Source organism: Xyrauchen texanus, chromosome 33 (assembly GCF_025860055.1).
Source record: "Xyrauchen texanus isolate HMW12.3.18 chromosome 33, RBS_HiC_50CHRs, whole genome shotgun sequence".
NCBI lineage: Eukaryota > Metazoa > Chordata > Actinopteri > Cypriniformes > Catostomidae > Xyrauchen > Xyrauchen texanus.
The window spans coordinates 27822922-27850615 of NC_068308.1; the positions used below are offsets into that span (position 1 = coordinate 27822922).

The following is a 27694-nucleotide window of genomic DNA, read 5'->3' on the forward strand; positions in this document are numbered from 1 at the left end:
TGGAATTAAGGCTTAATGTAAACCTTTGTAAGGATGATTATTTTGTTACTACTAAATAGAAATAATAAAGAATGAAGGTACATACTATGCATGTTACATTTAGTTATTCATAAAAGTTCAAAAATGTATCAAGGTTTATCAGCAGTGGTTAAATTGGGTCATTTTGGCACCTCTGATTAAAACAAGAAAAAAAAATATTGGCAGTTTGTCACTTTATTTTATTTCCTGCAGGTACGCAGTTCAGGTTTTTTTATGCATTTCATCTCCATTTAGCGAGTGTGTTTGTTCGAAAACTCCTTTAAAGTTAATTACATAAGCATTATGCTTCTGTGTAGTCTGTGTTGGAACCTTGTCTGCTATATTTGTCTAGAAGCGGGAGGTGGTGGGGGTTGTTAGGGTTCCCCTACCTCAACAATCCCAATTTAACCGTCAGTTAAAAGTCTATCAATATTTGATCTGTCAAGCATGCTTTTCAATTAAATATATATAAAATCTATATGCATATCCATGAATCACATTTTGTTGATTTAATATAGAAATTTGCAGGTGTTGTTTAAATATATAAAAACAAAATCAGAATTCACATTATTTTACATATTTCAGAGCCATAAACAGGAATTTCACATACAGAATGTGCCTTAAAGCAGACAAGAGCTACTATTTTGAGCACAAATGATGATTTTAACGCTCCTGTGGTATGATAAAATAAATGCAAGAAAAAGCAAGAAACGGTAAGCACAGGAAGAGAGCAAAATCATGCAGTAACAACCCTAACAACATGGCCCTCAATTGGCAATTCATACAAATATGCTATGCTGGAAGCTTTTATTGTGTTTAACACAATAATACCCATAAGACCATAATTCAAATTAGGGAGGTACAACTAGAGACCTTTGTCCTCACAGAATTTTCTTTATAATAACTAAAAGAGTAAAAGATACTTTAAATATTTTTATGAAGTTTTTTCTTGATTAAAGGAATATTCTGGGTTCAATACATGTTAAGCTCAATCGACAGCATCTGCTGCATAATGTTGATAACCACAAACATTTATTTCGATTTTTCCTGTAAAAAATAAAATAATCGGGGTGAAAAATTTGGTACTAAAATTGAAGTGGGCAATCCGTAAATGTTAAAATACTCAAGTGTATAGCCAAAAGACATAAACAATATGCATGCTAACATGATTTTAGTGTGATAAAATCACTTGCTAATCTTTTCTCTGTACAGTTATGTCCACTTTTTCCATCTTAACATGGCGACAAAGTGACACTTTAAACCATGTAATCCAGTAAATGATTTAAACAACTTTACAGCTCAAATAATGTATGAGTTTTAACAGAAGAATTAATGTTAGTGCTTTTATACAATTATAAGCTTCACATTTCTGTCTTTAACTCCCCCCTCACACCTTGATTTTTGCTGTGTTTTCTGTTTTTAAAGGATGGACAATTCTAAAAACAAATAATAATTATGTAATCAACATAATGCCAGAAATGCCTTTGATTGAGCTTCATCCACACAATATATTGTATGTCATTGCACTTTTCTTTTAAGGAAGCCTTGCAACCCTCTTGACCCAGCTCCCCAAAGCTAAAAGCTGTTGTTGATGAGTTTGTTCTATTCCCATTCTATTGTGTTTTTATGACAACTTCAGGTTGCCTCTCAAAATCTTTTAGAAGCACAAGAGATTTTCAGAGGTAACCTGAAGTTGTCATGAAAAAACAAATCTTCCCTTTGATGCCCCTTCAGTGTCATTGGAACCTGTAACTCATAGCTCTCACAAAGCCTTTTTATCCTTCATATGAGGTATAACGTCCAAATTCTTTGAAATGTAAAATGAGGTTGAGTAAATGATGACAGAATCTTCATTTATGCTTGAACTATCCCTTTAAATCAAGACAAAACATTTGCCGTTTCCCAATGTCCATTCTTTTTGTGTTCTTGTGGACTTGTTTGACATCATAAAGCACCTCCAAAAAAAGAAAATAGTTATAATAAGAGGTTGCGTCACATCTTAAAACTCGCAGATGCGTTTTACGTCCTCATGTCTTCCCAAGTTTGCTCTTTCAAGATAGTTAGACAATACTGATTTTCACAAGAACATAAGAATAGCATTGAGAAACACCCATTGTTCTGGATAGTACGGATTACATCCTGCAGAAATAAACATTTGGTAACACTTTACCATAAGGTTCCATTCATTAACATTAGTTAATGTATTGGGTATCATGAACAAACAATGAACAATATATATTACAGCATTTATTAATCTTAATGTTAGTAAATATAGCTCATAGGGCATTAACTTATGTTAACATATACAACTTTTGATTAGAATGTATTAGTATATGTTGAAACTAACATTAACCTACATTAGTAAATGCTGTAAAAGTATTGTTCATTGTTATTTCACGTTAAGTAATATTAACAAATTGAACCTTATTGTAAAGTGTTACCAAACATTCAATGTTAAGAGATCACAGCATAATAGGCCTGTCATTGTCCAGCTAAATAATGTCTTTCTGGGCTGTCCTAGTGGAGCGACGGAAGTACATGAAGGCCAGAAAGAAGAGAACAAATATTAGAAGTGAAAAGAGGAGCATAAATGTGACATATCCCCCGTAAGGCATCAGGGGCGTGTCTGGAGCTTCAGCTGGGATCATGTTGGTCAGGTTTAGCATGTAACCCAAAGTCCAGCCTGCATCACTTTCTCCTATCTGCAGAGAGAGAGAGAGAGATTGTCAACACTGCTATCCTCAACATACCTCTTAACACAATCTTATTTCACACACATATGTACCCGCATAATCTTTATAAGAGGAGAAATAAGTTAAGGCTGACTACTCTAGCACACTTCACTATGGCTGTACAGTAATATATACCCTAACATCTTTTGAAATTCTGTTTCAGAATTAAATGATAATGTGCCATGCAAATAGCAATGAATTTTGTGAGAAAGTCCCAATCTTTAATTGGCCTAATTAACATAGAAAGGGTTGTTGAGAGTGTTTGCACTGAAAAACAATTGCAATCACTTATATTTATGGTGCAGCTCTATTTCAGCACATTTATCCCCAGCTGGATTGCGGTTGGTAAGTGAATAAGTAGGTTTTTGCACTGAAATAACCGATAAAAGTACAACTGTTTAGTGAATTCATTCATGAATGAATTCCTGCCATGTTTACCTTCTTAATGAAACGGATGTCTTTCCAGTTGTTAGAGGTAAATTTGTATCCATATTCCAGAAGAGTCAGAATGTAGGTTCCTGAGAAGCAGTATTCTGAAAGATACTTCTGCTTTATATTGGGATGATTTTCTACAATCTACAAAAGACAGACGAGTTCACATTTAGACATCCTGCTCCAACAAAGATGAACCGTTTTAACATCTTTTTAAGATGGTAAACAAATCATTTCACCTTTTCCCATGGGGTGGAGCAGTACCTTGCCAGTTTCTCCTTTGCATTGTCTAATGTGTCAGAGGTCAGATTTAAATAGTTCATTACAAAGTAGAAAGCAGAAAAGGCCTTGAGAGTGAAACATGTGGGAGACAAGAAAGTTATCAATATTAATGACTTGCATCTAGCCTTGATTAACTTAAATGAAAGAAATCACCATTGTTTCTTACCCCAAAATTTCCATCAACAGAAGGCTGGAAAACACCATTGAAAGAGCATCTTGAGTATTTACAAAGATTGGTGTTAAAAACCTCTCTCACTGATTGTTGGCACATCGACCAATCCCCCAACCCCACATGGGTTAAGTTTTTATTTGGCGGGGTATTCGATTTGTTTAAACAGGGGGTGTCGAAGAAACTCTGAAATGTCTTGTTGACCTTATATCCAGGGTGGAAGCAAGGGTCCATTAACTCAACGGGGTCTGTCTTGGGGAAAGAACATTTACAAATATAAGACACGATACATTATATAAGAGCCAAGTGTGGTCTATACCAGTGGTTCTCAACTGGTTCTGCTTCAGAACCAAGATTTTACATTGGACATATAGTGGCGTATAACACATCAGAATTGATGATACACAAGCAAACAAAAATGTCTCCACAGTCAATAATTCACTCCTCAAAACAAATTGTGGTCAGAACTGGGGAAGCTACTTTTAAACTGGTGGCAGAATTAAATAGCATCACTTTATATATATTCAATTAAGGTGACAAATTAATACTGGATATAAACTATTAAAACTAGAAAACACAATATGGAATATTGCATATATTTACAGTATGTTACCTTCTTTAGTTTCATGTTCATGGTTTTCGAGGTTGATGGGATGTCAAGCAACCTGCCCATGGTGGTATCTGCATAATTTGGCTAGCTCTACCAAGTTACACATGAATTTGAGCCAAAATACCATAGAGTCTGATTGGATGCACAGCCTTTGATGTTAACAGCACAACATATGGGGATATAATTCTCCTCCCTTTCCTCATCTTATATATTTAGCAATTCTAACTATGCATGATTATGGTTTGTTTTGTTTTATTACTTGCATTAAGCATTGTTTTTTTTCCCCTTCTGTTTGATCAGAACAGGGACCTGTGACTTAACCCACAAGTTGAGAACCATTTTCAAAGACAAGCATGGTCATTACCTTATTAACTGCAAGTGTTGACCATAATTTGTCAGCCAGAGAAAGCTTAAGAACCTGGTCCTTCCCATAACAGAGAAAGCTGTGGGTGTATAGGCGATAATCATTTCCATACAGCCTAAAGTCAATTGAATTGTCATTTGATTCAATTTCCTGCTTAGGAACGAAGGTTATCTGAGTAGATGCCCCACCAAGGTCCAGAGCTCCAAGGGTACCAGTGGCCTACAAGTTCAAAATAATATCTTGCATGAAAAGCACAGGGAACCTACAGAATAATTACTTTGAGATGTATGCACAAAGTTCAAGATTCTGCAAACTTGGGGTGAACTTTACCTTTCTCAAGTTTTCGCTGAGGTAATTAACAGTGATCCAGCCGAAAGCTCCCTCCTCTTGGCCCGAAATGATACGAGCTCCCTGATAGGAGAAGGGGGACATCTGCAGAGAATGTGCTACTGAATCAAGGACCTTGCCTGAGGCCACTTCATTCTCCATCCTTGAGAAAATAAAAATTATTAATCATACAAGTGTTTTCAGAAATTAAGTTTCAAAGTTTGATTTGTCACACACAGTGGCCCCAAAAAGTATTTGGGAACTGAACACACTAAAAACTGCATGAACGCCATTGCATTAAATAGGAAAATTAAAGCTAGTGGCATTTATCTTAAAGTTAACACAAGCATACTTTTCAAGGACAAGAAATAAAAAGTTGTTTGGTTTGAAATAAAAAAAAAAAATAGATATACTGTTCAAAATTAAGACAAAAAGTATTTGTACACTTACTGGGTTTCAAACAGAGTGAAGCATGTCCACATACACTAAACATTACTTTGTGAAGTTAGTTAAGTGTGCAGTTAACTTATTTTTGAATAAAGGGCCAACATCATTTGTTTGAAGATGCCACTTGGTTTGTATTTTGTTATCTAATGGAATGACATTCTTACATTCTAAATTCCACTGTACTCTCCAATATAGTCTCATGACAACTCATAATAATTTGTGCGAGATGGCGAAATCATAAGATATTGTACGACTTGGCTCGTACAAAAATAGTACAACTTTTTTTCCATTTAGACCAATCAATAATCAAATAGAATTTAAAATATATACAATATAGGCATCATATTTAGCTCCAATATGACATTTTATTTTAAGAAATGTCAGTTAACAAATTTGGTCACTCATTCCATATTTATTTACAGTATGCAGTACAAATGACTGTAAATGTCAATAACCTGTATTATGCCTCCCTTGTCAGAAAAATATTTCTTACTGATAGTTCTCTAAAAGTATTTTCTATTAAAATCTTGGTTAGGTTTAGGCTCTGGGTAAGGATTTGGGCTAGGGCTTAGATTTTCTAAAAATCACAAAAACTCTGTTCATTGGTTTGTTTATGAGCAGTATTAGGTATATCCGATTACAAAGTAATTAGTTACTGTAATTTAATTACTTTTTAGTTTTAAAAAAGTAGTGCAATACATTACATTTAAATGCTTGTAATCAGATTACAGTTACTGGCTTTCAATTCAATTTCGTACTTTTAAGTACATTACTTGCACACAACGAATGAGGTGAAAATATACACCTTTGGAATTTTAGCGAAAAACCAAAAACTTTAATAGCAAAAGTGATTTAGGGCCTATTTACACTCAGCCACTTTATGCGTTTTTACTGATCGGATTCCTATCCGATTGAAAAAGCTCATTACATTTACACTTGGCTACATCAATTTGTCTCCACCAAATGTATATAACTGGATATGCGATCTTCAATTCCCACACTATATGCAAATAATACAGAGTTCACTTCCGTGATAATGCTAATTCCGGGCAGTGAATTTAAAAGATGTGCTTTATTATTTGATTCCAAGTGAATTTGCCTAGCGCGTGTGTGTCTGTGTATGGGCACACTGTCTGGTTCCCCTCGGGTTTGACTTAGCTAAGACGCATCATGCACATCAGCTGCGCTCATTTCAGTGTTATATTAGTTTCATCAGCGATCTGCTTCAAATAAATTAGGAAATACACTCACCTAAAGGATTATTAGGAACACCATACTAATACTGTGTTTGACCTCCTTTCGCCTTCAGAACTGCCTTAATTCTACGTGGCATTGATTCAACAAGGTGCTGAAAGCATTCTTTAGAAATGTTGGCCCATATTGATAGGATAGCATCTTGCAGTTGATGGAGATTTTTGGGATGCACATCCAGGGCATGACGCTCCCGTTCCACCACATCCCAAAGATGCTCTATTGGGTTGAGATCTGGTGACTGTGGGGGCCATTTTAGTACAGTGAACTCATTGTCATGTTCAAGAAACCAATTTGAAATGATTCGAGCTTTGTGACATGGTGCATTATCCTGCTGGAAGTAGCCATCAGAGGATGGGTACATGGTGGCCATAAAGGGATGGACATGGTCAGAAACAATGCTCAGGTAGGCCGTGGCATTTAAACGATGCCCAATTGGCACTAAGGGGCCTAAAGTGTGCCAAGAAAACATCCCCCACACCATTACACCACCACCACTAGCCTGCACAGTGGTAACAAGGCATGATGGATCCATGTTCTCATTCTGTTTACGCCAAATTCTGACTCTACCATCTGAATGTCTCAACAGAAATCGAGACTCATCAGACCAGGCAACATTTTTCCAGTCTTCAACTGTCCAATTTTGGTGAGCTCTTGCAAATTGTAGCCTCTTTTTCCTATTTGTAATGGAGATGAGTGGTACCCGGTGGGGTCTTCTGCTGTTGTAGCCCATCCGCCTCAAGGTTGTGAGTGTTGTGGCTTCACAAATGCTTTGCTGCATACGGTTGTAACGAGTGGTTATTTCAGGCAAAGTTGCTCTTCTATCAGCTTGAATCAGTCGGCCCATTCTCCTCTCACCTCTAGCATCAACAAGGCATTTTCGCCCACAGGACTGCCGCATACTGGATGTTTTTCCCTTTTCACACCATTCTTTGTAAACCCTAGAAATGGTTGTGCGTGAAAATCCCAGTAACTGAGCAGATTGTGAAATACTCAGACCGGCCCGTCTGCCACCAACAACCATGCCACGCTCAAAATTGCTTAAATCACCTTTCTTTCCCATTCTGACATTCAGTTTGGAGTTCAGGAGATTGTCTTGACCAGGACCACACCCCTAAATGCATTGAAGCAACTGCCATGTGATTGGTTGATTAGATAATTACATTAATGAGAGATTGAACAGGTGTTCCTAATAATCCTTTAGGTGAGTGTAAGTTCTGTCTCTCCTACAACATGCATTTGTCTCTTTCTTTGTTATTATTTACTGCGTGACACAAGCCCAATGCAAATATTTGGTGACAGCTGTTATGTTTCACATTTTTCCTATGCTGATGTAGCACTGTTTGGGCAGGGTAAACTTGACATATTTGAGGTGTATACAGGCCCTTAGTATGTAACTTAAAAGTACAATGATTAGTAATGTGATTACTTATTAGATGAAGTAATCAGTACAGTAATCTGATTAAATTTTAGATAAGTAATTCATAATAATAATTTGTAACTTTAATAGTTAGTCATTTGTAGAACATTACTTATTTTGAGTAACTTACCCAATACAATTCTTACGTATTTTGTCCAAGCTAAATCATTAGATTTCTTAAAATTTTGCCACCTCGTAATTTTATTACTACTTGCTATGAATTTGAAAATGTATCATTGATTTTTAAGTCTTAATTTAGCTTACTTAAAGTTTCTCTGTTTGACGTGTGATTTCAGAATTATTTTCAAACCCCATTATTTCTGGAAAAATATTCTCCCACTTTGATTTCTCATGTCGACAGTACTGAGAAGTAATTACTTGAGTAATCGCATGCCTGCTGTGGCCCCCAGGTATACTGGAGTTTCCCTGTGTCTGTGTGCAGGTATTATCTGCTTGGCCTCCTCCATACAATCCTGCAGGGATGTGCCAGCCTTTTGTGGGTTAGCTGAGTAACTGGAGATGCCTTTACCTACAGGGAAAACAGAGCAGCGTGCACAGCAACTAGTTTCTCAGGTTACCCATACAGACTTTGCCTATAAGCTGTTTTAACAAGGAAAGTGCTCTTAGAAATGATGTGACGTGTTAAAACTACTTATCAACCAGTGGGGATTTCTTTAAGACTGCAAGGGAAGCTCAGCTTCCCCTATAATGTCAAAAAAAATAATGGTCAAATATGTACTATTGTGTAAACAATTTATTGACTAAAAATGCGTTAGAACACGTTCATCTCGAAGACGAGTTCGTTCAGAATCAGCTACATTACATATAGCAGGTCAGCTGACTCTATTTACTTCTCATACATTCCCGTAGCGTCAGTGCATTTCCCTGTTGAAGCCGAGCATCCATTGACTTCAATGGGGCTGCTCTGAACAGTTTTTTTCAGTGCTCCGAAAATAGACGGTCATTGGATAAATGCTGCGATTATGTCCCGCCCACGGACGCTCAGCGTCTCTGGGGGTGAATGAGGAGTGGGCTGGCCCGGACTCCGGGCTTCCGCGTGATGATTGGAGGATCTGTCGAAAGACTGCATCTCCTTTTGATTAACAGCTGAATCTGTACTATAAGAAGTCACTGAAGCTATTTCGCGCTCAGTCCCATCGTGGATTTCTCAAGTGTAGTCGAAAGACAAACTGCTGCAACATATTTCTTTATATTTGTTTGGCGAAATTGCTAGTCAATTTGCATAATACATTTCACACAATTATACACCACATTCCTTGTTTCAGTTTTACCAAGTTTAATATATTTTGTTTTAGAGCATTCGTTCGTTCGTTCGTTCATTCATTCATTCATACAGTAGGCTAGGCTAGCGTCGTACGGGTTAAACTGCGCACGATGGCAGACGGTGCTAATATTGTCGACCTGATTTTGGCGAAGCCATTTGAAAGTCTTCCTTACGAGGAAAAAATTAGAATTAAACAGCAGGGCAGATCAACACCTAAGATTGATTTAGTGCAAAAAATAGGGAAAAATAACAGGTCTTTTCCAGCTCTCCTGGTATGACAAAGTTAGCTGGCTGACTGGAAGTGCTGTGACAAATAAAATGTACTGCTGGCCATGCCTCTTGATGAAACCATCTCACGGATGTGTTGTTTGGTCAAAAGTGGGGTTTGGAGATCTGTCTAACTTTGACAGGGCATATAAAAGACATGAAAAGAGCAATGAACATGTGAGTGAATGTGCAAGATTAAGTTGCATGGGCAGGATCAGGGTTGAGCATGCAATCAATGAAGGTGCTAGCATTCAAGTGACTAAACATAATGAAACAGTCAAACAAAACAGGGCCTTCCTAAACCGCCTTATTGATGTAACATCCTTGCTTGGCCAACAGGAGCTGTCATTTAGGGGACATGATGAGAGTAGTGAATCATCCAACAAGGGAAATTACAGGGCGTTCACAGAAACATTATCTAAATATGACTCTGTACTGTCCACACAATTAGAGTCCTCAACTGTGTTTTCTGGTATGTCCCATACTATTCAAAATGACTTGATCTCTGCTCTTGCAGCCACCATTTCTGATCAGATCAGAGATGAAATTCAGGATGCTCCCTTTCTTGGATGGCAGGTGGATGAAACAACTGATATATCCTGCCGTGCCCAACTCTCTGTCATTGTTCGCTATGTGGATAGTGCAGGTAAAATTCAGGAGCGCTTTATTGGATTTTTTTATGTTTCTGGAGGGCGAGATGCTCAGTCCGTTTTGATGTTTTAAATGAGAACATGCAGGCCTACAATTTTAAGGATAAGCTTGTGGCACAGACCTATGATGGGGCTGCTGTCATGGCTTCAGCACTCAATGGTCTGCAGGCCAAAGTGAAAGCAATAGCCCCAAGTGCAATGTTTGTGCATTGCTATGCACGCAGACTGAATCTGGTGCTGTCACAGGGGGCTAAATGCTTGCCTGAGTGCAGAATTTTTTTTGCATCACTCTCTGGGTTTGGCACATTTTTTTCAAAATCCACAAAGAGGACGTCTTTTCTGGAGTCTGCAGGCTGTTCAAGGTTGCCCAGAAACGCTCCTATTCGATGGAATTTCACATCACGGATAGTGAGCACTGTGGCAAACAATTATGATGGCCTCCTGCAGACATTTGAAAACATCATTGCAGACACGACAATTGATGATGATACACTGGATTGTGCCAAAGGCTTTCTGAGGAAACTGGAGGATTTTGAGTTTGTGTTCATGTTGTACACATATGAACAAATCTTCACTGAGACTGATGTGGTCTTTCATATTGTCCAGCAGAGGGCGATGGATGTTTTTTACTGCAAGAAAAGAATTGAATCTCTTCTTGCATTTGTCAAAGAGAAAAGGTCAGAGGGGGCTTTCCAAGCTGTTTATGCCAAAACAGCAGATCTCACATCAGACCCACGAGATGAGCCCATGAGAAAGCACCGTCTGACCCAATTGCAGGATCCCCAAGAGCACTACAGAAATCTCTACATGGCAATCCTTGATAACATCTTGGAGCAGATTCCTCAACGTTTTTCAAATTTGGAAAGTATGCTCTTCTTAGAATTAGTCAATCTAGGGAAATTTGATGACATGAGACAAGAATTTCCAGAGGAGGCCTTCCAAAGTGTCCAGAAAAGTTATGGCCATCACTTTGATTCAGGGAGTCTGAGGTCTGAACTTCAAGTCCTGTATTCAGATCAGGACTTGCAGGGTAACAGGGGAAAGCTGTGTGATTACTTGGTGTTCCTCAAAGACATGGAGTTGGACAGTGCAATGCCTCAGCTTTACAAACTGTTCTCATTAGTGGCAACAATTGGAGCTACATCTGCAGGTGTAGAAAGGAGCTTCTCCTGTTTAAAGCGTCTCAAGTCCTACACCCGTAACACAATGGGCCAAGGTCGTTTAAGCAGCCTAGCTCTGCTGGCCATTGAGAAGACATTGGTCAAGTCACTGGAAAAGACGCCTAGTTGGTACGACAGAGTCACAGTGCATTTTCTCGAAAAGGAACGTAGGGCATAATTTACTTTTAAATAAGTTTATATTGTAGGCCGAAAATGAGCTTCCCCTCTTTGAAAGACCAGCAGCCGCCACTGTTATCAACATACTGTATTGAAGGGTTCTTAACCCTCATGTTCTTTTAACTTTATGTCTTTATCTTTGGGATCCTATAGAGACCCCAATGATTTGTATAAAAAAAAATTATAGTAATTTTTAAATGACATTTTCATATTTCCACTTCAAATTATTTTACTGTGTTTCTCTAGCCCATTCAAAACACATTTGACAGATATTATTGAAGCATTGCTCTATTGTATCACAAAGTAGGCATGCATATTTCATATGACCTATCCAATATAGTAACGTTGCTTTTGTTTTGGGTTTTGAAAAACACATTGCTATTGCAATAATTCAAATAAATGTAGTTAGTAGTTGAATTTCTCAACCTGATATTTCAATATTAATCTGTTTCTTGAGATATGAAATTGCCTTTGTGTATCTCAGACCCCAAACAAAACATGAAGGTTAGATAAAAGAAAAGTAAAAAACACAGTAATGTAGCCAGAGCTGTTTCTTGAGTTATGAGAGCTATTCCATTAGAATCCATGACATTAGATCTTGAAGACTGCACAGAAAATTAGGGATCATGTACCTTTCACATTGCAGGTGTGTTTCTGCCGTACCATGCCTGTGTTGTTTTCCTTCTCTGCTGGCCATTCATAGATGAACACTGAAGTGTGGGAGGAACCAGCATCCAGAACTATTCCATACTGTTTACACAGACCATATTAGAAAAAATTTATAATATTTACATCTCAACTAAAAGTGTTCTTAGTTGAGCATTATTAATTACTCATAGTGAATAGTTCATACCTTATACTTCTGGAGTAAAGGCTTGTTCTGGACAACAGAAATGGACACCATGGTAATGATTCCCAGGGAAATAATAACAGCCAGAAAGATGAACACTGGCCTGTGGCATGGGTTCTTCACTTTTACTTCTAAACAGAGTAAAATAAAGATAACAGGTTGACATTTAATAACAATTGTAATATTTGACAGGCTCAGTGTTTATTGTGAGTTTAATTTATAGCATACATTCCCTACAATAACTCTATTTATAGCTTACGTTATAACAGCAACTGATGAATAAAAAAACATTACTGTTGGGAAAATGTTTTAAATATTGATACTTCACATAAATATAAAATAAATATTCATCCCTAACCTTGGTGAGGTGTTTATAAAATAAATAAATAAAAGATCACCCATCCTTTCAGTTAAAAGGAACAACAAACAAGGCTTTAAGTCATGTCATTGTGCACTCAGCTGTGCATTACATCTGTCTGGCCACTGTTTATACAAGAGGCCCTTCATGATGTTTATTTTGGTATCATGTATTTTAATGATCAAAGAAAATAGGCCAATGACTTTTTTTTGTCTGGAACTATTATTCCAAAATACAGTTAAAATGCAATTCACACAAAACAATTACTTGAATACACATCTGTTATGATTAAAATGAGTTTGATTTGATATGATTTCTGAGTTTGAAGATATTTTTCTTAAATTCAAAATGTCTAAGTGGAGTAACCATCCAGTGACTGATGGATAAAAGATTAAATTCTTGAAAAAATTATCTAGATAAGTAGTTTGTAAAAATCTTTTTTATAATTTCTTATAATAAAAACAGTTTCATTTTCATTATGTGCAATACACAGTTTAATTCTATTTATATTATCCAACATATCCACTTCTTCCATTACTTACATTGCTCTGTACATAATATACAGTTTTTTGTTCTCTGTATAACAGTTTGTAATAGATTTGCACTACGTGTGTGTATGTGGGTATGTATGAAGGTGAGTGTATGTACATATATGTATAATTATTTATTTTGTATTCTTTTTTGTTTTTTGTTTTAATTACCCATGTCTTGCTGCTGTTTTGGTATTGTTTGTATTGTTGTTGACTGGAAGCTCCTGTCACCAAGACAAATTCCTTGTATGTGTAAGCATACTTGGCAATAAAACTGAATCTGATTCTGATTTTAAAATAATAATATTTGAAAAACATTTGTCCACCAAATCAGTCATGTTACTATGTTTTTTTTTTAATTAATGATTAAATTGTACACACTCATGTGTTTTCAAGGTGCAGGGAAAGAATTTTAAGTGGCATTTGCTATAGCCTGGGGGCCTGTATTGATGCTGACTACCACCCCTTGAGTCGCGAGTTCGAATCCAGGGTGTGCTGAGTGACTCCAGCCAGGTATCCTAAGCAAGGTTGCTAGGGAGGGTAGAGTCACATGGGGTAACCTCCTCGCTCTCAATGGGGCACGTGGTAAGTTTTGCATAGATTGGGGTGTAGCATGAAGCCTCCACATGCTGGGAGTCTCATGCACAAAGAGCCACGTGATAAGACGCGTGGACTGGCGGTCTCAGAAGCAGAGGTAACTGAGACTTGAGTAACCACACCACCAGGAGGACCTACTAAGTATTGGGAATTGGGCATTCCAAATTGGGAGCAATGGGAAATGCTATATCTAAATGTTTCTTCAAAAATGTATGAAACCAATATGGACACAAATATTAAATTTCTATGAACTTGATTCATAGAAATCATCTCAGACAAACATATTTGTCAACAACCCTAATTATAACTTTGAATAAAATAAAATAAAAACTCCAGTTATAGGTAATAATATTTTAGGCCATTGTTACAAATAATACCCTGGCTTTAGGTCAAAAAAGTAAACTTATTTGTTGACAAAAATGTAATTATATTTTTAAAAGCCTACATTACATTTTGAAACCGCTTTCATCTAACTCATCTCCTCAATATTCTACATCAATAGGCTACAGTACATGTTATATATTACATTAGTAGGCTACATATATAGTAAATATTAATCATCTTGAATTCAAGTAAAATATAATTTACTTCCGTTCCTCTACTGTTCTGAAAACAGTTCTTGCAAAGTCCAATATAGCCACTTCTCATGATGTTGCTTGGTTGACATGTCTCTGTTAAGCGGAAAGTAGCATATGGCATGAGTTGTGCATTATAATCAGTGCGCCTCGGTGTTCTTTTCACCTACCCATGAGGACTCCACAGGTCATGCGTCTTTCATAGGCGGGAGAGTGTGTCAGCAGCACGGAGAAAACAACTGCCGTGGTTTCTGCGGTAACTTCCAAACAAACGAGATTTAAGTGGCTTCTGAATTACATTTCCATCGTGCGAACGTGCATTCCAGGTCATTTGAGTTGAAGATCATTCACACATCTATGCGCGTAGCTCTTCATGTCATACAAGAGTATATATGAATGTGAATTTGGGGAAATATCCGTTTTGCATGTGGAGCAAGGCAGTGCAGTACCGCTACATGTGCCAGTGAGCGGAATTCCCTTGAACACCCCCTCAGGGAATTGACCCACTTTTGAGCACCTGAATGAGCTGCATACAGATCACCCTCGGTTAAGCAAACTTTATTTGAAGCTTCTGTCATTGGCATGCAAGTCAGTTGCCAAGATTTAGATGTTTGGTATTAATCAATAAAAAGGTCTAAAGTCTAAATCGAACTATTTTAATGCACAAACTATTTAAAAAAAAAAATAGATGTATTAACTTAAATTGCATACAACTTGTTTTATTAGGGAACTATCCTCATATTAGGACACCATCCATGAAAAGGTGAATCAAAAGAGAAATACCATACCATATACATTTTTATGCAAGATTTAACATTGATTTTAAAGGTTAGACAAGTCATGTCAGTTTGGCCTATCAGAGAAAAGAGACAGAAAGGGATAGTTCACCCAAAAATTAAAATCCTTTCATCATTTACACCCGTATTCCTGACATCACCCATCATGTTGTTCCAACCCTGTTTGAGCTTCTTTTCTCCATGGAACACAAAAGGAGATGTTAGGTAGAATGGAGCTTTAAGGAGATCTATTATGCCCCTTTTTACAAGATGTAATATAAGTCTCAGGTGTCCCCAGAATGTGTCTGTGAAGTTTCAGCTCAAAATACCCCACGGATCATTTATTATACCATGTTCTAAATGCCTCTTTTTGGGTGGAATCAAAAATGCTGATTTTGTATGTGTCTCTTTAAATGCAAATGAGCTGCTACTCCCCTCCCCATTTCCGTAAAAGGGCTGTGCCTTTACAGCTTGTGCTTTGGTTACAACCGCAAAAACAAATCAGAACCTATATGACTGACAGCGTAAATACCGGAGTTCAGGCAGGACTGGACTGGGAAGAGAAATCAGCCCAGGATTTACATAGAAGCTGGCCCAAAATTTGAAAGGGGGTGAGTTCGCTGTCCTTTTCTCGATTTTCTAGATGCCCTTTGTCTGCCGTTTTGTGGTCCATTCTGCATAATGCGGCGGCTCATTTTAGCTTATCACGGCCCATTCGGCTCATTTCGTTTGGTTCTCCCGATGACCAGTCCGCCCCTGATCAGCCCCAAAGTGTTTCAGCCCACTGGGAAAATACACGGTATGCCAGATTATCAGTCCAGCTTGTCCACTCGTCTTCAGTTGCTCTGATGCCGGGAGTACATGAAGACTCTTATGTTCACTTTTACAGCCAACAACAGAACACTTATGACGCTCACAAAGCTGAGACATTTTTCTTCTAACTGTATCTATTCCAGCGTGGAAAAGAATTTGCAGACTGCGTGTAGATCACTCAGGGGAGGAGTGTGAAGTCCGTCACCAGTCGTGGGCGAGGCCTGCTCTAAAGTGACGTCACTTTAGAGCAGAAACAAAAACTGTTAATTTTGACACACTGTTTTAAATGAGAAAGAGGAGTGGGTGGACTTTTAACATTGTAGGGTGGTTGTGTACACACTACAGACTCACATTTATGTACAAACACCAAGTCAAAGTGAATTTTGAATAATAGGTCCCCTTTAAAACCTCATTCCCTATTTACTTTCATTGTATGAAAAAAAAATTCTACTCTTATGTTCCACGCAAGAAAGAAAGTCAGACGGGTTTGGAAAGGGCATGAAGGTGACTAAACAACAACAGAATTTTTAATTTTGGGTGAAATATCTTTTTAACTTCATGCATTGCATGAATGTATCAGACACTGTTATCCAGAACAAATAGCACTGCTGTTCCACCCAAACATTTCGACCAATTACACAGAATTTATCAGGGCCCTTTAACTCCTCTGTAATGACTCCTAGTGGAAAACAATCATGTTCTGTTCATGTACATAGCTATTTGTGTTGTTTCAGGTTCCTTATTCTTGGTTTCCTTCCTCCAATTAAAAGTCAGTTTATATTGCAATAAGCACTGTTGCTGGGATACAGTGAAAACACTCATATTTAAAATGCAGCTGTTTCTATCTGTTGTACAATAAAACATTTTTATCTGTAATTTGTTCCCCAAGCCACATCACTAAATATACTGTAGATTAAAAACAAATGTTCATCCCTCTTGTAAAGACTGCAGCAGTAGACTCTACACCGTTCATTGCATTCTTCCAGACACCCATCCCATACAAAATGTCACCCTCAAGCTTTTAGCGTTAGTCGCTCTGAAGTTCTGCCAAATGCAAGTAGTTACTGATATATCTGTAATAACAGGGGGCCCCATGGTTGACATGTTCCTTGGCTTACTTAAAGGGATAGTCCACTCTAAACTGTAAATTCTGTCATATTTACTCACCCTCATGTTGTTACGTGTTAGGTAGAATGTTTTTCTCAGTCACCATTCGCTTTCAATGTATAAAAAAAGATACATTGAAGTGAAAGTGAATGGTGGCTGAGGCTAACATTCTGCTTAACATCTCCTTTTGATTTTTACACAATGTATGTCATATGGATTTGGAAAAACAAGAGGCTGAGTAAATGGAATTTTCTGTAACAGAACTTCATTATGAAACTAAGTTGCATTTCCTCTTGTGAAATCAGAGTTGTGCAAAGAATATTTGTATAGCAACTAACACATACTGAAAAGAGAAGTCAATGCACACTCATGCTCTCTAGTAAACAGATTTCCTTTCTAGTTCTGAATTCCTCTATGGATCATCCATTATTGAGACACTGTCATCATCTACTAAAGCCCCTGAGAGCAAGTACAGCCTGGGCAAATCATCAGCAGTTTTTATTATGTCTCATTAGACTGTACAGTCACTGTTGGCCAAAGCTGGGACTAAACGTGTTACATCAGGTTTTATGTGTCCTCTGTAGGATTCTCCTGCACTGACATGCCTCACTGAGTAAGCTTGTATGAGGTAATCCATGTCAATGTGACACTCTTGAAACAATGTAAATAATGATACTTTCCACCCTATTCAGTGAACACAATCATGAGAACTGGAATGCCTGTGTGTTTTTATGAATGAAACGGACAACAGAACCTTGTGTTTTGTGTAATTCTGAAAGTCAAGTTTGAATGAAACTGTATTCCTCATTCAAATGCGGTTTAGATTACAAAAAACAAGAATATAAAGGTCTTGAATAGATGTAGCCACAAACTGTAGTAATACATATTACCCATACACTACACAGCCAAAAGTAAGCAGAGACCCTCTTCTAATTAAAGTGATAGTTCACCCAAAAATTAAGATTCTGTCAACATTTACTCACCCACTTGTTATTACAAATCTGTATGACTTTGTCTGCCATGGAACACAAATTATGTTAGGACTAACACAAATGATGGTAGGATGTGACTGAGACTAACATTCTGCCCAACATCTCCTTTTGTGTTCAGTGGAATAAAGAAAGTCATACTGGTTTGGAACGATATGAGGGTGAGTAAATGATGACAGAATTTTCAGTTTTGGGTTTTCATTTTGCCAAACTTTAACTGGTTTGGCAATTTCAGCTAGATTCATTAGGATCATTTCCAGTACTATCTGTTGCATACAATCAAGCATACACCCATACAATCTCCTTAGACAAACATTTTCAATGGAATAGGGCATACTAAAGAGCTTAATGACTTTCATTGTGGCACTGCCGTATGATGCCACCAGTAAAATTGTTTACTGGTTTACTGAGCTTTGTGGTGAAGAACTTGAGTGGCCTGCACAAAACCCTTTAAAGCTGAAGTGTGTCATTTTTGCATCACTATACCGTCAGCAATCAGAATTGAAAAAATAAACATTGTTTTCAAACAGCTTTCTGAATATGCCCCCCGTCTTCTGTTGATTAAACTAACAGATAGCCTCGCCCTCAAGAGTCAATGTTGCTATGTCGAGCTAGACGGGTTGCTCAAAACCACCAATTTTAATAAAGATACAATAGGTGGGTTTCCATCCAACTATTTTATGTGCATTTTGAAATTGTGCATAAGAAATCCTGAATGGAAATACTTTCTATGAGAATACATTTTAAACGCTTAAAATGTAATGCGCTAGGAGGAGGTGGTCATTCTAGAGTTTCACATTAGTTAAAATGTGCTGATGGAAACGGTTTATTCACAAAACGATTACGTGTTTTGACCATTTGTGCATGTGTTATGAGTTTGTGATAGCTTGATGTGACTAGCCCACTGAAAGGACTGACCTTGTCACACAATTCTTTGAACATGGCACTTGTCAGTCTGAAGTGTTTAACCCACAGCTGGTCGATAAATTGGGTCCTCACAATCCACCAACACTGTTTTGAGAGTGGGCGCTCCCAGGTATGCAGAGATTGGCGCAGCTATTTCAGCCCACACTATATCAGATATTACACATATTCTGCGGTGTCTCGTGGATGCACTTAATAAAATTAGATACTTGCTCTAATCTTGCAAATAAAACTGTCACCAATGCAGGGAGAAGTCATTCAATTGCTCCATCATGGCGAAGCTGCTCCCTCATGATTATGTGCATTACGTAGTGGATGGAAGCCCTCAACAATTCGTATTTTCTTAAGTAATTTTTTTAGAAATGCTCTTAAAAAATGTTAAACATTTTGGATGAAAACCCAGCAAGTGTTCACAGTTAACCTATGAATGGCTTACAGTATAGTTGTCTCTGCATAATAAGCTGGGATAGGAGAAAGTATTTTAACACCGTAAAAGTTACACATTTCAGCTTTAACACGTAGGGATACTCTTGTGTATGAATGGGAGATAAACCCCGCATCCATGTTTCAACATCTAGTGGAAAGCTTTCCAGAAGAGTGGAAGCTTGAATAGGAGCAACAGGAGAACCTGTTACCTATGATCCCCATGGAATTAAAGAAAGAAAGCACATGGGTGTGGTTAAGATGACCACATAATATTGCCATGTAGTGTTGTCTTAATAGACAATGCAATCTCTATGCCAGTATCTGAGGATACATGAAACTGACTGGTATTTAAACAATATTATGACACAAATTGTCATATTGACAGGTATAATTCCCAAAACAGCACCATCAGCCAAAAGTGATGTGTGTGAATATTGTGCTATGACATTAGGAGGTCCAGAGCTCACACTAATGAGAACTTATATCATCTCACCTTGGCATAGCCTTTTAAGTTGTCATTCAAGCCTTAAAGTAATAATGCACGTCAATGGTTTATACATTTCCTATTCAGCTGTGGGTGAGGCTTTTCATAGAGAGATAATACAATAAATTCTGCCTTTCTTGCCATACTATCTAACAGTGAAAATTGAAACACAGTCCATTTGAAAGCAATCAGACTGTTTTAGACTGCCAGACTGCCAAGAAGCCTCTTTAGGCCAAGGGGCTTAGATTACCCGTGGTGAGGTTCATTCAGTCTTATAGACTGACAAAGACAAAGAAATTTACCAACTAAAAACTTGTGGTTTAGTGGTTTAGAAAGCATGCACATGACGAATTTTCAAATAATGCAGGATAGCAACTGTCTCACCAATGTTTGAAGTGCATGCCAGTGTGATCTTGCGGTCAACATGGGCTTGTCAGCAGATTTGAAGACAGAACACTGTCTTCGACTAGTCTTCTAGTGCTATGCTGCAGTATGACATTAAATGGATCGTTCACCCAAAAATGACAATTCTGTCATCATTTGCTCATATGATACTAAACCTACACTCACTGAGCACTTTATTTGGAACACTATAGTCCTAATAAAGTGCCCGACATGTCTTCTGCTGTTGTAGCCCATACGCAACAAGATGCTATTCTGCTCACTACAATTGAACAGTGTGGTTATCTGAGTTATCACAGCCTTTCTGTCAGCTCGAACCAGTCTGGCCATTCTCTGTGGACCTCTCTCATCATCAAGGCTTTCCATCCACAGAATTGCAGCTCACTGGATTTTTTTGTTTGTTTTTGGCACCATTCTAAATAAACTCTAGATCCTGTTGTGCGTTAAAATCCCAGGAGTTCAGCAGTCACAGAAATACTCAAACCAGCCCATCTGGCACTAACAATGATGCCATGGTCGAAATCACTTAGATCACATATTTTACCCATTCTGATGGATGATGTTGACATTAACTGAATCTCCTGACCTATATCTGCATTATTTTATGCACTGCACTGCTGGCACAAGATTTACTTTTTAGATAATCACATGAATAAGTAAGTGTACAGGTGTTCTTAATAAAGTGAGTTTATATAACTTTCTTCCTTCTGTAAAACACAAAACAAGAGATGTTTGGAAGAATTTTAGCCCCAGACACAATTCATTTTCATTGCATCTTTTTTCCATATAGTGAAAGTGAATGGTGATTAAGGCTAACATTTTGTCTAATATCTCTATTTGTGTTTCACAGAAGAAAGTCTCATATATTTGAAACAACATGATGGTTTGTAAATAAGACAGAGTTCTCTGTTTGGGTTGAACTATCCCTTTAAATCTCAGTGTCTCTTTTTAACATTATAGGAAAGCAGAAAAGATTTCCACTCTGATGTCCATTACTAACAGAGAGATAATAGTGTCTTTCATCGTAACAGCAGGAAAGGCATAGTTATAAATTCCATTATTTGTAATTTTGTTTTTCCTGGGAGACTACACTTTATGGGAAAATATACTAAGAAGGAATTTGCGCCCACTGATATTGCGTTTTCATTTCTCTCTCCATCATTTGATAACCATTTGATGAATAACAGCTGCTAAGAAAGCAATCAAAAATTTTCACAAACATGGTGAACATTGGAGTGGTGTGGTGTAGTGGTCTAAACCACATAACTGGTAAACTGGTAATCAGAAGATTGCTGGTTTGATCCCCACAGCCACCACCATTGTGTCCTTGAGCAAGGCACTTAACTCCAGGTTGCTCTGGGGGGATTGTCCCTGTAATAAGTGCACTGTAAGTTGCTTTGGATAAAAGCGTCTGCCAAATGGAAATGTAAACATTTTTTTTAAATAAGCTTTTTAAACATGAATTGCACAAGGCAAATAGAACTGAGGCTTGACGCAGTGTATATACGTATATACAGGTATATACGTATATGACTGTTTATTGAATTCCCCCCAATGTGAAGTAATTTTCCTTTTATTTATTTCCATGTTTGTTTGTTTTTTGTTGTTTGTTTTTACAATGAAATGACCATGTCAAGTATGATGTATGCATTTCATCCCTTCAAGAACATTTCAGTATACAATCTTTCCCTAAGGGTTTATTCTGCCAGAGGAGGATGTTTGTTTCCACTGGGTGAGCTGTTTTGTAGTCAGAGGAAGTGAGTGTGTCTGTGTTCCATTTTGCTGAGTTGTGAAATGACTAATGACTAGAAAAAAGCATCATGTGAACCCGACCCCATCAACCCCAGGATGACACAAGAACACAGAGGCTTTAATCTCCTCACACAAACAAATGTTCCTGACTCCGCTTGAGAGAGAAATGAAGCAGAGACCCGTACCCAACCTAGTAGATCGTTGATCATCTGTTTCTCCGTGAAGGGGAGAGACAGTGAGAGAAAGAAAAAGAGGTGCTCAACAATCAGCTGTTTTTCTGAAGTCAGCTCTTTAGATCAAATAGTGGTCACTGTGGGAAGCTAGTTCGATTTTGACAGACTGTACAGACATGACTATAGTTATTCTTAGTTATGTTATTAGGCTGGATTTTCATAGATTTGAATCTGCTATATTGCAATAAATTCTGTTGATTTTGTTCTGTGATAGTTTCCATTTTGTCTTTTGTTTTATAGATATGTATAGATCTCCTTTGCTGTCACATTTAACATCAAAAGAAATGGAGTTGGAAAAAGTGGTTTTGTTTTAAACTATAAAAAAAGATTTTGTGCCCAGGGGCCTCTGCTTTCTAAATCTGTGCCTGACGGTACAACATGTCAATCATAATGGGCAAATATTGCATGTTTAATGACACTAACACTCTTAACCTGAACTGCTTGCTGATGCGCACCACTGGAATAATCCACGAGGTTCCCATTCAGCATCTTAGACTTGAGTCTTCATCATTTTGATTGGCTCATATGACATTGGTGAGCGGTGTTAAACAAATGAGTGTGCAAAAAAATTACCCTTTTTTTTTTCTTTTTAATAACTTTATGTTATTTCTGACACAACTTAATGACAATAAAATGGTGCATAGTGGACTGCAGCAGAACAGCAACAATCAATTATTGGGGGAGACAATCTGGCCATATCTGATTATTGATGGGGACTTGTCATGACTTGACAAGACATGAGTTGTTTTTAACTATACAGGCTGTAATACAGTGAAGAGGAACTAATATTTAATCAACTGTACCACCCCAAAACCAAACTCTTGATCTTGCTTTTGCTAGTGCCAGTTAAGCAACAGGTTCAAATTCAAAAATCAACTAAAACATGAATTACTCAATAACGAACACAAGCTAGTCTGATGTGAAAGCTAGAGGATGTTTAGCATCACTCTTCCTGAAGATAAAAATAAAAAAGCAAGCACATTTTGTTCACTGTGGCATATTGTTTACATCCACACCTGATCAGTCAAGTAGCTACGAGCACAGATATGCTCTCCCTGTATATAAGAAAGTAGTCCAACAATATTTTTTTTAAAAGTAATTTCCACTTAACCACCGCCCAAATACATATCTTCAGTGAAGTTATGTAAGGTAGTGCGTGCAATAGCATATGGGGTGTGTGTGAGCATGATAACTCCACAATTGTTTCTGGCAGACTGACAAGGCCTTTACCCTGTCCCCACATCTATTCCTAAAACTCATAACATTTAGTAGCCTGTCAGATACAACTTGGTGCACCGGATGATTTTAGGGAAAAAAATGTAAAAGTACAATATTCAAAAACCCTTTGTATCCATTTATTAAATCGGTATGATACTGTTATGTTCCCTGTTGTCTTTTGTTTTTGTACTGTCATCGTGAAGTTTAGTTTAATTCCTGTTTTGGTTTTGAAGTCTTTTTTGTAGTTTCTTTTATTCTGTCATGTTCACTGTTGTCTTGTGTTCTATGTTTCTCTATTCACATTCTTGTCATGTTTCCTTGTCTGCTCCGTGTTTTCCTTTTCACCCGTCACCGTTCATGCTCCATGTCACGTTTTCTTTGTTGTCGCCCCGTGTTTCACTGTCCTTGTCTAAAACTACGTTTCCCACAATTCCTGGCCTCCCTCACTGCCTGCACTCATCATTGTTTCCACCTGTGTCTCGTTCTGTCTCCACTTTGTCTGTGTATTTAAACCCTGGTTCTTTGTTGAGTCTCTGTCGATTGTCGTTCGTTTCTTGTATGTTGCTAAGCCTGGTCCGTGTTCCCTTCCCGAGTTCTTAGTTTTCGTTGTGTTGTGTTTTGTTTCATCGTGTTTAATCTGTTTCATTGTGTTTTAAGTTTCCAGTTTTCCCATCGTGGACTTTCCTTTGTGTTTACCTTTTATTTCTTATGTGTTTAAGTCAATAAAAACCGCGTTTGGATCCGCACCTCTTGTCCGTCTTGTCCTGCTTCCGCACCCCTCATAACAGATACATCCCATATTCTATTTTTAGCTATAGCAGGACGGAGAATACAATGATTTGTAGTGTTGCATGTTATAACTGTCATCTTAAAGGGATAGTTCACTCAAAAATAAATGTTTGGTCTACTCACAATGTTGTTTCAAATTAATTATAACCCTGGAACAAAAAAGGAGGCTTTTTTTGACTCAAACAGGTTTTAATGTAAAAACTTAGAAGCCTCTGCAATCTTATTGGTGTTAATCAGCTTTTAGTGATTGAATTGTGGTGGGACATCGATAGAGATTAGAAATTTCAGCTCAGACATTCTACCTTTATATACTTTCTCTCTAAATCTTTGAGATAAGTAATAACTATCTAGATAACACTGTGTAGTATCTACTAACTGCGTATATATATATTTTCTCTCTAGATCTTTTATACTGCCTGCCAGATGGGTAATATAGCTTTATTAAGGAGTCGAATAAAGTTATTAAGCGCAGAACTTTGTTTTTGCCATCTTAATTGGGAAGATGAATCCATAGATTATTCATTACTGCTCGGAAGAAAATTTTATTTATTTTCTTAATGGATTTTTAAACATTCATCACCATCTCTCTTATGTTACTTAATATCATAAAGTGACTAGCTGCCTAGTTTGTTTGTCAAATTTTCTTATGGTGATGATCACAAGCAGACCAAATTCTGACATCAGCAGCATCTGTGTGACAGTGGTAATGTACCTCGTGTCAGATTGCAACGGCTTCAAACCACGCAACATTCGCAAGTGTAAGTAGAGACCCCTCTATGCACGCAAGCCATTTACTATGACATGCAATATACCACATTGTAGAGTCAATGACCACATTTTTACATGCAAGATTTTCCTATGTCCTGTTTCAACTCAAAGAGTGAAATATCTCTTTTACTTGTTATTTCTAGTATTTAACTTTATAAAACCAAATCCCACTTTTTAAAGTGTTTCTGGATTAAGGAAATGCTCCTTTAAGACAAGGGAATCACCCCAGCCAGGCTTGTAAAAGAGGCCCTGTGTGTGGGAGGGGTGGGACTTCCTCAACTGAATGTGACTGGAATAAGGAGGAACATCTACACTGACTTTGTTGTGTCAGCTACAGGAAGTTTTAGTTTCCTCAAGGCATTTGGTGTTGAGAAATGAGACGAAGATGGCACAACGTAAGTACTAGTTTCCTCAAGTTAGCACAAGAAAGAAACAATGGAACTTATCCTAACAAAATAATTCCAAGAAGTACTTGTTCCGTGCAGGTATAAATAGTGCAAAACTGATATTTAAAGGGATAGTTTACTGAAAAAGTTCATTTCTGTAATTTATTCATCCTGAATTTGTTTCAAGCCCATATCATTTTCTTTCTTTTTTCCATGGAACACAAAAGTAGATGTTAGCCAGAAAGGCAATCTCAGTCCCCATTCACTTTCATTATATGGAAAAAGATGCAATGAAAGTGAATGGTGACTGAGGATAATGTAACAGTAGCCAGCTGGTAGGTAACTGTGCAGTGTGTAAACCTCACTCCCCTGGCGTCAAGATGCAAACTAACGACTGACATTAGAGGCTGTAGCCTTTAGCCTCCACTTTAGCCCACCCGCCTCCCTTGCTAGAGAACCTGGTTAGAATCCCAATCAGTGCGGGTCGAGCAGGACCGGTTAATAACATAACATCTCCTGTGGTGTTTCAGGGAACAAAGAAAATCATACAGATTTGGAACAATGAGGGTGAGTAAATGATGTCAGAATTAAAATTTTGGAGTGAACTGGCCCTTTAAAGCTGTAGTGTGTCATACTTTATCCATGCTTAATATGCAGAGACAACTATAAGTAATGATCTTGTGGCTCTGTAACGCTATAAAAAAACATTGGTCTTTTTGAGCATCCTGACCAGCCCACCACAACATTGGCTCAACTTATAGTGTGAATTGGGGGCGGGACTATCTTGTTTGACTGACAAATCGTAGCGAGGCAAATATGACACACTTCACCTTTAATTTCATGAGATATTATATAGCTTTAAGCTATCTAAATTATATTAAAGCTATGATAACAATGCAGACATGTTGTTTTGTTACTCTGGATTGCTCAGCAACCAGATGGCATGCCCAGACTCCGGAAGAAATCCTCTGAGATTATGTAACAATCTTTCCCTCTCTTTTCCTCTTTGACTATGCCCCGGCAATCTGAGTCCTGCACAAATACACTTTGCAGGCTCCTGCTGCTGAGGAAGACCAGATGTTGACAAGGGAGGCATTAGATGATTGTGCTGTCTGCCGAGTATTCCCATGCCTTTCACCTTTATTTATATAGCATCAGATAATCTGTTTACACTACCAAGCCAAATGTACTGTGAGATCACTTTTCGGACAAAACAATACTGGATCGTCCTCACTTTTTCCAGTTCCTGATCCATAATAGGTTTCTTAGAGGTTGTAAATATGCACTAAGCTTTAAAAGCAGCACATTAATGTTTAATGAGCTGTTTGACAGATTGTCCAGGATTAAAAATATGTGCATACCTCAAGGGATATTATTTAAGATAAATCCTTTTAAGGTCAGTTGGGAGATTTTCGGTCATTTTTAGTCCTTTGAATTATTGTCACAGATTAGTTTAATATTTGGCGAACAATAAACCGTAGATGTGGAATTAAAGAAAGCATGTGGCAAACTAAATACCATATGATCCTTCAATTGTATGCCTGGTGTCAATATACAAAGATTAACAAATAGTGACCACACGTACATCACCACTACTAATACTAACATGCTACTGTTTCATTTTGAATTAGATCTTTTTAGAAAGGTGGATTGGTTTAGTGCCAACAGTTATCCAGCTCCAAATAATATGATTCAAATAAGTTATATTTTAAGTTTTGCTTTGTGTTACCTCCCCTTGTTTTCTGTTCACAACTTACCAAATTACATTCTGCCTTGCTCTGACACCAATATGGTGAAGACTGTGTTAATGTGTGAGTGGTTGATAGACTTACCTCCTTGTTCATCCATGAATGCAGCGTCTTATAATTCTCTCTCTCTCTTTCTCTCTCACCCTCTTTCTGTCTCTCACACGTCCCGCTATTATTGTGCTGTTCCGGGTACTTGGCTCAACTCTCTTAGAGGGTCTCTCCCAATCTTGAGGTTCTTTATAAGGCAAAGGGGGCATGAGTGGGCGGGCTAGTCACCAGTTTTCTCCCTCCCTCCACCACCAACCATGTTCTGTTACCTCTCACTTCACTCTCTTTCTGAAAGAGTGAGAGAAACACTGACAAAGAGTATGTCTGTGT

The 27694-nt window shown here is 37.7% G+C and overlaps 2 protein-coding genes across 2 annotated transcripts in view; one reads left to right on the forward strand and one right to left on the reverse strand.

Annotated features, from left to right (window-relative positions):
* Nucleotides 1–181: 181 nt before the first annotated feature.
* On the reverse strand, nucleotides 182–27689 carry entpd1 (ectonucleoside triphosphate diphosphohydrolase 1). The gene is made up of 10 exons (XM_052102165.1): nucleotides 27401–27689; nucleotides 12445–12572; nucleotides 12224–12341; nucleotides 8431–8581; nucleotides 4938–5097; nucleotides 4608–4826; nucleotides 3631–3885; nucleotides 3422–3529; nucleotides 3189–3326; nucleotides 182–2720 (listed from the first exon to the last, which is right to left on the reverse strand). The coding sequence occupies exons 1-10, from the start codon at nucleotides 27414–27416 to the stop codon at nucleotides 2511–2513; spliced, it is 1503 nt and encodes a 500-aa protein (XP_051958125.1). The 5' UTR covers nucleotides 27417–27689; the 3' UTR covers nucleotides 182–2510.
* LOC127626417 (delta-1-pyrroline-5-carboxylate synthase-like) overlaps nucleotides 25516–27694 on the forward strand; it is a 59711-nt gene continuing 57532 nt past the window's right edge. Inside the window, exon 1 of the mRNA XM_052102160.1 lies at nucleotides 25516–25577. The gene's annotated coding sequence lies outside the window, so the exon portion shown is untranslated. The remainder of the gene's footprint in view (nucleotides 25578–27694) is intronic.